Source organism: Danio rerio, chromosome 6 (genome assembly GCF_052040795.2).
Source record: "Danio rerio strain M-AB ecotype USA chromosome 6, GRCz13ab, whole genome shotgun sequence".
NCBI classification, from domain to species: Eukaryota; Metazoa; Chordata; class Actinopteri; order Cypriniformes; family Danionidae; genus Danio; species Danio rerio.
The window spans coordinates 3,253,273-3,265,576 of record NC_141026.1 but is presented as its reverse complement, the minus strand read 5'-3'; the positions used below and the strand labels follow the sequence as shown (position 1 = coordinate 3,265,576).

General features: G+C 31.5%; 2 protein-coding genes across 24 annotated transcripts in view; one reads left to right on the top strand and one right to left on the bottom strand.

Moving 5' to 3' along the window:
• The first annotated feature begins 1,251 nt into the window (after nucleotides 1-1,251).
• Nucleotides 1,252-9,131, top strand: hyi (hydroxypyruvate isomerase). The gene is made up of 8 exons (NM_200334.2): nucleotides 1,252-1,608; nucleotides 2,605-2,716; nucleotides 4,194-4,308; nucleotides 5,359-5,437; nucleotides 5,522-5,571; nucleotides 6,273-6,342; nucleotides 7,177-7,311; nucleotides 8,665-9,131. The coding sequence occupies exons 1-8, from the start codon at nucleotides 1,410-1,412 to the stop codon at nucleotides 8,733-8,735; spliced, it is 831 nt and encodes a 276-aa protein (NP_956628.2). The 5' UTR covers nucleotides 1,252-1,409; the 3' UTR covers nucleotides 8,736-9,131.
• szt2 (SZT2 subunit of KICSTOR complex) overlaps nucleotides 8,871-12,304 on the bottom strand; it is a 174,630-nt gene continuing 171,196 nt past the window's right edge. For 16 of the 23 annotated variants that reach the window (XM_087256034.1, XM_087256036.1, XM_087256035.1 and 13 more), the window contains one exon: nucleotides 8,871-12,304. In XM_087256034.1, the coding sequence (XP_087112160.1) occupies nucleotides 12,161-12,304 (144 nt within the window). In that variant the 3' untranslated portion in view covers nucleotides 8,871-12,160. 23 annotated transcript variants of the gene reach the window in all.

Genomic DNA, 12,304 nt, shown 5'->3' with positions numbered 1-12,304 from the left:
GAACATATGCCGGCGACTAAAAGATTACAAACACTTACTTGAGCTCATTTTTAAAAAATAATGAATCAATTCACGACTGACATTGAAATATTATTTAAACATTGCGATTTAAAAAAAAAAAAGAAAAAAAAAAGGAAATTGATCTAAAAATCGAAACTAAAATTAAAGGTTATATAATTTAACAAAATATTTAGTGGAAATAAAAGGGAAAATGTAATTAAATGTAAAAATTTAAAGTAGAAGCTCATTCGTTTAATATATTACATTGTTTAACAAAGGGGTGTCCAAACTCCAAACTGGAGGTCCGGTGTCCTGCCGAGTTTAGCTTCAGCTTGACTCAACACATCTGCCAGGAATTTTCTAGTACAGTGAAAGCTTGAATAGCTGGCTCAGGTGTGTTTAATTAGGGTTGAAGCTAAACTCTTCAGAAAATAGGCCCTCCAGGACCGAGTTTGGACACCCCAGGTTATTTATTTATTTTTTTATTTTTTGTAATATTTTTAACGTATATAATTTAAATTATATAAATTATTATTAAAATGTAAATAATAAATATAATATAATATTTAAATAAAAATTTTATTTAAATAATAAATAATAAAAAGTAGAAATAAATATAGCTATAAATAAATGTATAAATAAATATTGAAAAATAGATGTTGTAATAAATATAAAGAATATATCTGAATGAATGAAAAAAACCCCAATATAATAATAAATTAAATATACATATACTAATTTAAATAATAATAATAATAATAATATATAGTAACAATCGCACCAAAAATGAAAACATTATTGATTTTTCTTTTCATTATAATTTTTTTGACTATTTATTTTACTATTTTGTTTGTTTTTTTGGTCCAATTTATATTTGAATACATTTAGAAATGTTTTATATAAATATACATAATAATTATAATTATTTATTCTATTAATTAACCATTTTTAAGTTAAGCAAACATATAGAGCTTTAAAAATTTAAAATTAAATTAAAAAATTAAAAATCGTTGCAATAATGGTACAATAAAATATAATATTAACATAAAAAAACAGATAAAAATAAAAGATTTTTAATTGCAGTATAACACAAATTCAGTGAAAGGAGAAATTCAAATAAACACAAAATGTACAGAACAGAGCAAAAATAAAAAATAAAATAATAAAAGAAATAAACAAATGATAAAACTAAAAGTAGGCTTAAATGCAAGATCCTCAAATGAGCCAATGCGCATGTGCGGAGAAGCACGTGACGTGCGTAGTCAGCTGATCGCTGAAGATGTAAACACAGTGAGCACGTGCTGATCAATAAACGCTGAACTTTGGTTATTCGGTTAGTTATTGGTTTCTTGTGTGTGTCAGAGTGTGTCATCGAGCTGCATGTGCTCGTCCTGCTGCAGACGTGTTTAATGGCGCCGTTAAAGTTCTGCGCGAATATCTCGTGGCTGTTCACGGAGCTGCCGGAGTTCCCGCAGCGGATGCGCGCCGCAGCGAGTGCGGGGTTCCGCGCGGTGGAGGCGGCCTGGCTCTACAACACCGACCTGAAAGAGTTAAAGACAGCCAAAGAGGAGACGGGGCTCGAGTTTGTGCTAATAAACACTCCTCCTGGTGAGAGAAAGAAACGCACGCACACACACGAGTGAACGACAGACAAACAGACGAGTGCATTGACGGATCCATAAACGGATAGATAGATGACTAGATAGACAAATAGATGGATGCTTGGGTCAAACTTTAGACAGATAGATAGATAGATAGATAGATAGATAGATAGATAGATAGATAGATAGATAGATAGATAGATAGATAGATACATAGATTGACGGATAGATGGATGGATGGATAGATAGATAGATAGATAGATAGATAGATAGATAGACGGATAGATAGATAGACGGATACATAGATTGACGGATGGACGGATGGATGGATGGATAGATAGATAGATAGATGGATGGATGGATGGATGGATGGATAGATAGATAGATAGATAGATAGATAGATAGATGGATGGATAGATAGATAGATAGATAGATAGATAGATAGATAGATAGATAGATAGATAGATAGACGGATACATAGATTGATGGATGGACGGATGGATGGATGGATAGATAGATAGATAGATAGATAGATAGATGGATGGATGGATGGATGGATGGATGGATGGATGGATGGATGGATGGATGGATGGATGGATGGATGGATGGATGACTAGATAGACGGATGACTAGATAGATAGATAGATAGATAGATAGATAGTTTGATAGATAGATAGACGGATACATAGATTGACGGATGGACGGATGGATGGATGGATAGATAGATAGATAGATTGATGGATGGATGGATGGATGGATAGATGGATGGATGACTAGATAGACGGATGACTAGATAGATAGATAGATAGATAGATAGATAGATAGATAGATAGATAGATAGATAGATAGATAGATAGATGGATGGATTCTTGGGTTAAACTATGGTTGGATGGATGGACGACTGGATGGATCACTATATTCAGATGACTAGATAGACGGATAGACACTTTAATTAAGTGCTGATAGTTATCATCAGTAATAATCAGCTGCTGTGTTCCCGCAGGTGACGCGTCAGCTGGAGATCTGGGATTGGCTGCTGTTCCTGGGAGAGAGCAGGAGTTCAGGCAGGGTTTGGATTTGGCTGTTCAGTACGCTAAAGCACTCGACTGCACGAGGTACGAGTGTGAGGATGTTTAATACTCTTCAGGAACACACTTCAGTCGACCTTCAGGGGTCACACATTTAACAAACACCAATTACATGTTCATAAAGGTTCATGAAACCCTCGAGTACTTTTTCTGAGATGTTAACAGAATTGTGTTTGTTGAGCATCAGTTAAGGCAATGTTGGCACCTGTCAGCTGTAATTGTGGGGTAAACTGGATAATTTGGAGCATTTGTCAGTTTGTCAGCTTTTGTCGGTTTCTCATTATTATTCATAGCGGAGTTTTCTTATCCTATGAGAAGAGCCGGCTTCTTAATTATTCATGCCTGCACGTGCTTTACGAAGACAAGGCAGACCTGCCAGTGCCAAGCTCTGAGACACAAACACACAGCACACAGTATTCATCCATTCATGAAGGGTTGTGTGTCTGTTTCCCCGCGATGCTGTCAGGATCGATACAGCAGAGCTGTTTGTGTGCAGCAAGCATTTTTGTCAGGAGAGCAGTACGAGTATGACAGAGAATTGTGGACTTTGTCCTTTATCAGGAGTTCGTTCACATTTAGACACATCACCGTGCTGCTGTGTTTGCCTAAATCCTCCAGATTACCAACAGGGCTAATGGTTAAAATAGGCAGGGCAAGAGAGTCTGCATTCAGACCCGGGGATTGAGGGAGAAGTCATCATTTATAGTGTTTATATGAACATGCTTATCTTTAAAATGATATAAATTGTGGTTATCTGTATATGAAATTACAAATAACAAATGTAGCTGAGCATTAAATTACCGTTTGTTTCTTTGCATTTTAACTTTGTTAGCTATAAAGTCATGCGTCTCCTCATGGTTTGTGTCTCATTTTGTGAGCCGACTGACAACAGTTGTTCGCTCCCCTCCTTCTCCCCTGCTGGCCACGCCCACTCTTGCCCTTTGCTCACAGAGCTCCACGCCCATTATCATGCATCTTTTGAAAAAATTCTGAGGTAGACTTGAACCGAAAGTGGGGGGTGTCATGACCCTTTAAAGCCCTGTCCACACAAGCATGAGTATTTTCAAAAATGCACTTTTTTTCTACACATTTTTACTGTTTGTCCACACAAAAAGGGAGTATTGGCTGACTGAAACTCAAGCTTTCTGAAAACTCCGACCATACAGAAATCCAAATCAATATTTATTCAGAGATTTGCATGGAAGAGCTCACTTTTCCTGCTTTGTCTTTTTGTTGTCTGGTTAGGACTCAAATGAACAAAACACAGCAGCAATAACAGTCCTTCAGCTGATTTATATTCACAGTGGACTGCTGGATGTTCCACTCATATTATATAAAGCATAAAACAAGCGCATACTGAAGCTGCTGTGAGGAAGACATGAAGCTTTACTTACTGAAATGTTCAGATTTGTGCTGAACTGTTCTTGCTGAAGCTCTGAGGTGTGTTTTCTCCATCGGTGGAGCATGAGGATGGTGTATATGTGATGTTCATGTGTGTCTCCAGGATTCACTTGATGGCTGGCAGGGTCCCGGCGGGGTCTGAACGCTGCGCTCTTGCCCTGCAGATGGAGGATACGTTTGTGCACAATCTGAAGCATGCAGCAGGTGTGCTAGACAAGGTGACCTTTGACCCCCTTAAAATTTCTAAATCAAAATTATAGAATCCAAATCTAAGTCATTAGAAATCCAATTCAAAATCTACAATTAAAAATCAAAATTGTAAAATTCCAAATTTAAATTTACAAAAAAAAAAAAAAATTTAGAATTCCAAATTCTAAAGTTACAAAAATATATATATTTTTTGAGATTTCCAAATCTAAATTTTAGAGTTAATAATCAAAGTTTTTGAATTCTAATTTTAAGTTTTGAATTCTAAATTAACATTGTTGAATTCCAATTCAAAATATTAGAATTCCAAATCTAAATTTACAAAAAAATTTTTTTTTAAATTCTAAATCTAAATTTAATTCCAAATTTAAATTTTAGAAATATTAATCAAAGTTTTTTAATTCTAAATTAACAATGTTGAATTCCAAATCAAAATATTAGAATTCCAAATCTAAATTTACAACTAAAAATCACAATTTTAGAATTCTAAATCAAAGTTTTAGAATTCCAAATCTTTATTTAAGAATAAAAAAACTAAAAAAATAAATAAAAATTAAATTAAAAAATTTGAAATCAAAAGTTCAAAGTCCAAATTTTAATTGACTGCAGTCTTGTGTTCTTAGGTCTTACATATTTTTAAAAATTATTTATTTATTATTATTTACAGCATAAAATAATATATAACATAAATGAGTATATATAAATATCATTGTAGTCTTCCTCCAATGCTTACTGAAATACTCCTACAGTGCTTGAAACATTTGTTTTGTTTTTGATTTCGTGATGTTGTAACTCTCCACCGGGTCTCTACATTTAATACCGTGGTTTGGCTGGATGGTTTTGATGCTGTAATTTAGTGTAAGGCTGAATTTGAGAGCTTTTAAAACGATACTATACTATATAACTCTTCAATGCTGCTAATTTGATCAATAATCACTAAAAACTCTTTTACTTACACCTAACTTTTAGTACCTGTAGGTCACATATTTTGCAAAAAAAAAAAAAAAAAACGATCAAAAATTGTCTTCATCGCCCAAAAACAGTTTGTCTTTGCTCTTCAGGAAGGTCTGCTTGGTCTGATTGAGCCGATCAACAGCAGGATCACAGACCCACGATATTTCCTGCACTCTCCACATCAGGGTCAGCACTCTCTCACACTGAACATTGAGTGTGTGTTTTCTGATTCTGGATCATTTACTGATGTTTTATTGTGTTGGTGTGTAGCTGCTGAGATTCTGCAGAGAGTGGATCATCCCAGCATCAAGATGCAGATGGTTAGTTTTCTCATATTTCTCATATATTAGTCTGTCTGTCTGTCTATCTATTGTTCCATCCATCCATCCATCTATCTATCTATCCTTCCATCCTTCCATCCATCCATCCATCCATCCATCCATCCATCTATCTATCTATCCTTCCATCCATCCATCCATCCATCCATCCATCCATCCATCCATCCATCCATCCATCCATCTATCCTTCCATCCATCCATCCATCTATCCTTCCATCCATCCATCCATCCATCCATCCATCCATCCTTCCATCCATCCATCCATCCATCCATCCATCCATCCATCCATCCATCTATCTATCTATCTATCTATCTATCTATCGATCTATCTATCTATCTATCCTTCCATCCATCCATCCATCCATCCATCCATCCATCTATCTATCTATCTATCCTTCCATCCACATCCATCCATCCATCCATCTATCTATCCATCTATCTATCTATCTATCTATCTATCTATCTATCTATCTATCTATCTATCTATCTATCTATCTATCTATCTATCTATCTATCTATCTATCTATCTATCTATCTATCTATCTATCTATCTATCTATCTATCTATCTATCTATCTATCTATCCATCCTTCCATCTATCTATCCATCCATCCATCCATCTGCAGAAAACACACCTCAGACTCTCCATACACTGACTGTTCTTGTCTGCTTCTGCTGTTGTAGGACATCTTCCACTGGCAGATCATGGATGGAAACTTAACTCACAATATACGGAGATACTTACCAATGACAGGTAAACCTCACCGTTACTGCGGTAATACATAATCCTGCTGCAGTCTGTCTCAACCTAACAGACGTTATATTTCAACATCTTTACTATTAATAATTTTTAACATTCAAAAGTATTATTTTGATGAATTTTAGTAGTAGCGATTTGGCATTTTTACTTTATTTTGTAGAAAACTGAATAAAGAAAGTTTATTTTAGTGTGTGTGTGGGTATATATATATATATATATATATATATATATATATATATATATATATATATATATATATATATATATATATATATATATATATACACACACACACACACATATATACACACATATATACACATATGCACAAACACCACAACAATAAAATAATAAAACATTTCTGTTTAAATTTCTACAAAATAAAATAAAAATGTCAAAATATTTCCTATATTTACAATATTAACATTCTAAGTTTGTATTTTTGTTGAACATTTTGTAGTAATATTTTGTCGATGTTCTGTGTTTATTTCAAGTTTTGTTTAACTGTCTTTGGTTATTTTAGTTTCGAACTTGAATACAAATTAGAGAAAAACAATACATTTTTGAGTAAAAACAGGCTCAGGTTTGATTTTTGTTGTGCTTTTTTACTATATTTTATCATGTTTATTGTTTGTTTTAGTATTCCAGCCTATATTAACAAAAAATAAATGCAATTATTTTGTTATATTAAGAATAAGACCATCGTTTTTTTTTTTGCTTGTCTACAAAATGCTTTTAAATTATATTGTTATATTGTTATATTACTTTATTATACTTTCTGTTTTCCAGTTTTATTATTACTTATTGATTATTATTATTTTGCATCAGGCCACATCCAGATAGCTCAGGTTCCGGATCGGCATGAGCCAGACAGCCCTGGAGAGCTCAATTTCTCCTTCATCTTCAGACTGCTGGAGGAGCTCGACTATCAGGGCTTCATCGGCTGCGAATACAAGCCTCAAGGTCACTTCACTGATTATGAGTTTTAATATTGATCATATATGATTTAATGATGAACATTTACAGTAATACTATAATAGGAATAAAAAAAAGGCAGAAACAAATGTTCATTTTAGTAAAAACACAATAATGAATGTGTAATATAATAAAATATATTATATTATAATAAAAATAATATAATATCATATAAAATAATAATAAAAATAATATAATATAATACAATATAAAATAAAATATAAAATAATATATCATATAAAATAATATGATATAACATAATATAATAAAATATAATATAAAATAATATAATATAATATAATATATAAAATCTTATAACGTAATCATTTCTTTTTTAGTTTTGTTTTTTAGCCAGTAAAGTAAAAAAAAAATTTATTAGTCCAAATGTGATTTACTTTTTGATTTGCTTAAATACTTTAATATTCATATATGTGTTAGATAAATAATCAGTATATTATGACTTTTTAATGATTAACATTTTATGTAATATTGTCAATGGAATAATAAACAATAAATAAAAAGTTTTGTTTTTTAACCAGTTAAGTTTTTTTTTTATTTGTGTAAATGCGTTAATATTAATATGTGTTAATTATTATATGATGACATTTTAATGATGAACATTTTGTAATATTATCATAAGAGTATTAAACATTACAGAAACAATTTTGCATTTTGCTAACAACAACATAATATTATTAATAATAATTAGTTTATCATTATTATTATTATTATTATTATTATTAATATTATATTTTAGTTGTTGTTTTTTAAACCGGTAGAGTTCAATAATGTTTTATTAATCTAAATGTCATTTACTTTTTGATTACTTTATACTTTAATATTCATCAAAATCATTAATCTGAAAAGATTCTGATGTTGTAAACCAACTTATGATCAGCTCCTTAGATATTCATATTCATTTAATTTGAGGGTGTACTATATTTATCTGTTTTTTGTGATATTTCTGGTATGTTTTTGGTTAAATGTCTTTATAGTTTGTAGCGTAATCAGTTTAGTTCTTCATTTGTTTTTAATTTTCAAAATAAAATGAATTTAAAAACACCAAAACAAAACATCTATGAGATCTTGTTAACAGGTCTACTGCACACAAACCAAGACCAAAGATCAACATCTAAATAGAAATGAAGTTGCACAAAGTGAAGTGACGTACCAAATACAATTCCTTTAAAAAAAATGTTAATGTGTTTAAAAAACAAACAAACAAACAAACAGCTGTAAATCCTCATGGCTTCATTTCCAGGCTTTGCTGTTCATTAGCTACACAGAGGATTGTGAAAATTGAGTTTCTGCTGATTTATATTTGTGAATATTATTGTCCAGGTTCGACTGAAGCCGGTCTGGAGTGGCTCCGAAAATACTGGAGAAGCCGAAATGGAGGAGAACGTGACTAAATCAGCTCTAAAAGGCCACACAAGATTAAAATATGCTTCAAATGAACCGTCAGTTTCACTCACTGGAATAATCTTTCACCTCCGCATGCTTTTCAGCACTTAATTTCTCTCATTTCAGAAACATGACGTCAGAGGTTTAATTTAAGATTTATTGTTAAGCATTTGTTTCTTACAAATCCGCCTCTATATACATAATGTACAGATTACTAACTACTGTTGAAAAACATCCAGTGTGCTTTAAAGAAACAAAACAGTAAAACATTCCTCAATTTCTGTCATTTAAAGAGTTTCAATGGTTTCCTTCATGCGTCAAGGGTTTCCCATGATGCCCGTGTGTCCAGTGTGAACAACTAGTTCAAGGAAAATAAAGATAAAGGCACTTTTGAGATGATAGAATGGCAGTGAAAACTAATACACTGCAACAACAACAACAAAGTAAATGTAAAAATGGTTTTCTTTTGATTCTAGTCCAAATATCTAAAAAAGTTCAACTCCAGAAGCATTTTAGGATAAAATATATATTTTTTTGTTTTCAGAAATACTGAGATGAAATGAAGCGAGTTTTTCCTTAAAACAAGCTCAGTAATCTGCAGTGGGGTGAGGAAAAGTAATGTTAATACTAATATAAGATTATAGATAGATTATAGAATATAGATCTTATATATATATTATTTAATAAATATTTTAAAATTAAGTATTTTAATCTTATTCCAAACCTATAACAACTATTTATTTTACCAGTGGAGTAAGCTAAATAATCTTCTTTTTCCCTTTGATATGAGATTATTTAGAATTTTTTCTATCGGCAGATTATTTTGCTTGTTTTAAGGAAAAACACACCGTTTTAACTTAATAATTCTGGAAACAAAACACTTTTTTACTTGTCTAGAAAAATTAAGAAGCATTTTTAGACATGCAAAAAATCTTGTTTTCAGAAATAACGAGTCAAAAAAATCAAAAACATGATTATTTTGCTTGTTTTAAGGAAAAAATCACTTAATTTTGACTTAATATTTCTGAAAACAAGACCATTTTTTTTTGCTTGTTAACAGAATGCTTATAAGGATATTTTAGATATTAGGACTAAAAATAAGACAAGAAAATCTTAATTTTTTTTACAGTCTCGTTTTTTTTTTTTTTTTTGGAAATACAAAGTCAAAATGAAGTGAGTTTTTCCTTAAAACAAGCTAAATAATCTGCAGTGGGGCGAGGAAAAGTAACGTTAATACTTATATAAGATTATAGAATATAGATCTAGATAACAAATATTTTAAGATTAAGTATTTTAATCTTATTTCAAACCTAAAACAAGACTATTTATTTTACCAGTGGAGTAAGCTAAATAATCTTGTTTTTCCCTTTGATATGAGAATTTTTTTCTATCGGCAGATTATTTTGCTTGTTTTAAGGAAAAACACACCGTTTTAACTTAATATTTCTGGAAACAAAACACTTTTTTTCTTATCTAGAAAAATCAAGAAGCATTTTTAGACATCCAAAAAATCTTGTTTTCAGGAATAACGAGTCAAAAAATCAAAAACATGATTATTTTGCTTGTTTTAAGGAAAAAAATCACTTAATTTTGACTTAATATTTCTGAACACAAGTCAATTTTTTGCCTGTATATTTGGACTAAAAATAAGACAAGAAAATCATTTTTTTTTTTTAAGTGTCGTCTTGTTTTCAGAAATACAAAGTCAAAATGAAGTGAGTTTTTCCTTAAAATAAGCTAAACAATCTGCCAATGTGGTCAGCAAAACCACTTTATTACTAAGTAAAAACAAGATTATTACTTATTTCCCCTATTGGCAGATTATTGAGCTTGTTTGAAGGAAAAACTCACTTCATTTTGACCTATTATTTCTAAAAACAACACAGTATTTTCTGCTTGTCTAGCAAATGCTTCTTTATTAAGGGATTTTTAGATATCTGGAATAGAAACAAGACAAAAACTTGAAGTAATACACATTTTTGCAGTGTACGTGGTGCATTATGGGGCAAAAAAAATATCAGCAGGTGGTTTGTGGGAAAACACTGGACATGTAAGACAAATCTAAAGCATCATCTTCTGAGAGATGGAGGAAAAGAGCAGACAGAAGGACTACCTCAATGGCAAAACCAGTCTAGTCCTCACCAAAACCAACAAGTGGATCATTCACAGCACTGAATGAGGACTAAATGTGACGACTGAACACACACGAGACTGCTTCAGATCTCAGTCTCCTTTTAACTTTTCTTATTTAAAGTTTTTGTCTTGTATCTAGCACAAATATATCTATATTTAAATCAACAAGCAAAAATATGGTCTGGTTTTAAGAAGTCAGAATGAAGTTTTTCCATCAAACAAGCTCAATAATCTGCCAATAGGGGAAATAAGTAGTAATTTTGTTTTTACTTTGTAATAAAGCTATTTTGCTTATTACATTGGCAGATTATTGAGCTTGTTTTAATGAGAAACTCACTTCATTATGACTTTATATTTCTGAAAACAGGACGACACTAAGTTTTTCTTACTTAGATTTTTTTTTGTCTTGTTTTTAATGTAAAAATCCTTAAAAGCATTTTGTAGACAAGCAAAAAAAAACGATGGTCTTATTCTTAGAAATAATAAGTAAGTTTTCCTTAAAATAAGCAAAATAATCTTGGTTTTGCCTTTAGACATAAGATTATTTAGCTTGTTTTAAGGAACTCGCAGTAATCTTGACATTATTTCTTAAAACAAGAACATGACTGGATGTGTTCATCTTTAGATTCATAACACTGGTTACACTGCAAAAAATGCTTTTCTTACTTAGATTTTTCGACTTATTTCTAGTCCAAATATCTAAAAACTCTTAAATCAAGAAGAATTTTCTAGACAAGCAAAACATATTGTCTTGTTTTAAGAAATAATATCCCAATATTAATGGAGTTTTTCCTTAAAACAAGCAAAATAATCTGCCAATGGGGTAAGCAAAATAATATTATGTCAAAAGGAAAAACAAGATTATTTTGCTTACCCCATTGGCAGATTATTTTGCTTGTTTCTTAATATTGGGATATTATTTCTTAAAACAAGACAGTATGTTTTGCTCGTCTAGAAAATTCCTCTTGATTTAAGAGTTTTTAGATATTTGGACTAGAAACCAGTCGAAAAATCTAAGTAAGAAAAGCATTTTTTGCAGTGTACTGGTGGTTTTGTTGGTGTTTTTAAATCAATCATTAATTGAACTCCTCAATAATATTCAAATCTGAAGTGTTTTGCTTGTCCAGAAAAAGCTTCTTGATTTAAGAGTATTCATATATTTGGACTAGACACCAGACAAATCGAAGTAAGAAAAGCTGTGTGTTTTCATTCTCTCGACTAATTCAGAAAATGCTCCTTGATTTAAGAGCTTTTAGATAGAAGATAAATACTGTAAGTCGGAAAAGCACTGTTTGCAGTGTCACAGCAGGCCCGTCCACAGGTTATAGCAGGCCGTGTTGATGACCGACTCTAGATGATGGTACATGGAGACCAGTTGCGGTGGAGGACTGCTGCTCGACTGCGTCTGCGCTGGCAACGGCTCCCGGAAAACCACCTTCAGACT

Bases quoted from the DNA above. Each gene is read 5' to 3' on its own strand.
- hyi (NM_200334.2), top strand. From the start codon at position 1,410: ATGGCGCCGTTAAAGTTCTGCGCGAATATCTCGTGGCTGTTCACGGAG. The intron at 2,717-4,193 runs GTACGAGTGTGA...GTGTGTCTCCAG, and splicing joins AAAGCACTCGACTGCACGAG to GATTCACTTGATGGCTGGCA. The intron at 6,343-7,176 runs GTAAACCTCACC...ATTTTGCATCAG, and splicing joins GAGATACTTACCAATGACAG to GCCACATCCAGATAGCTCAG.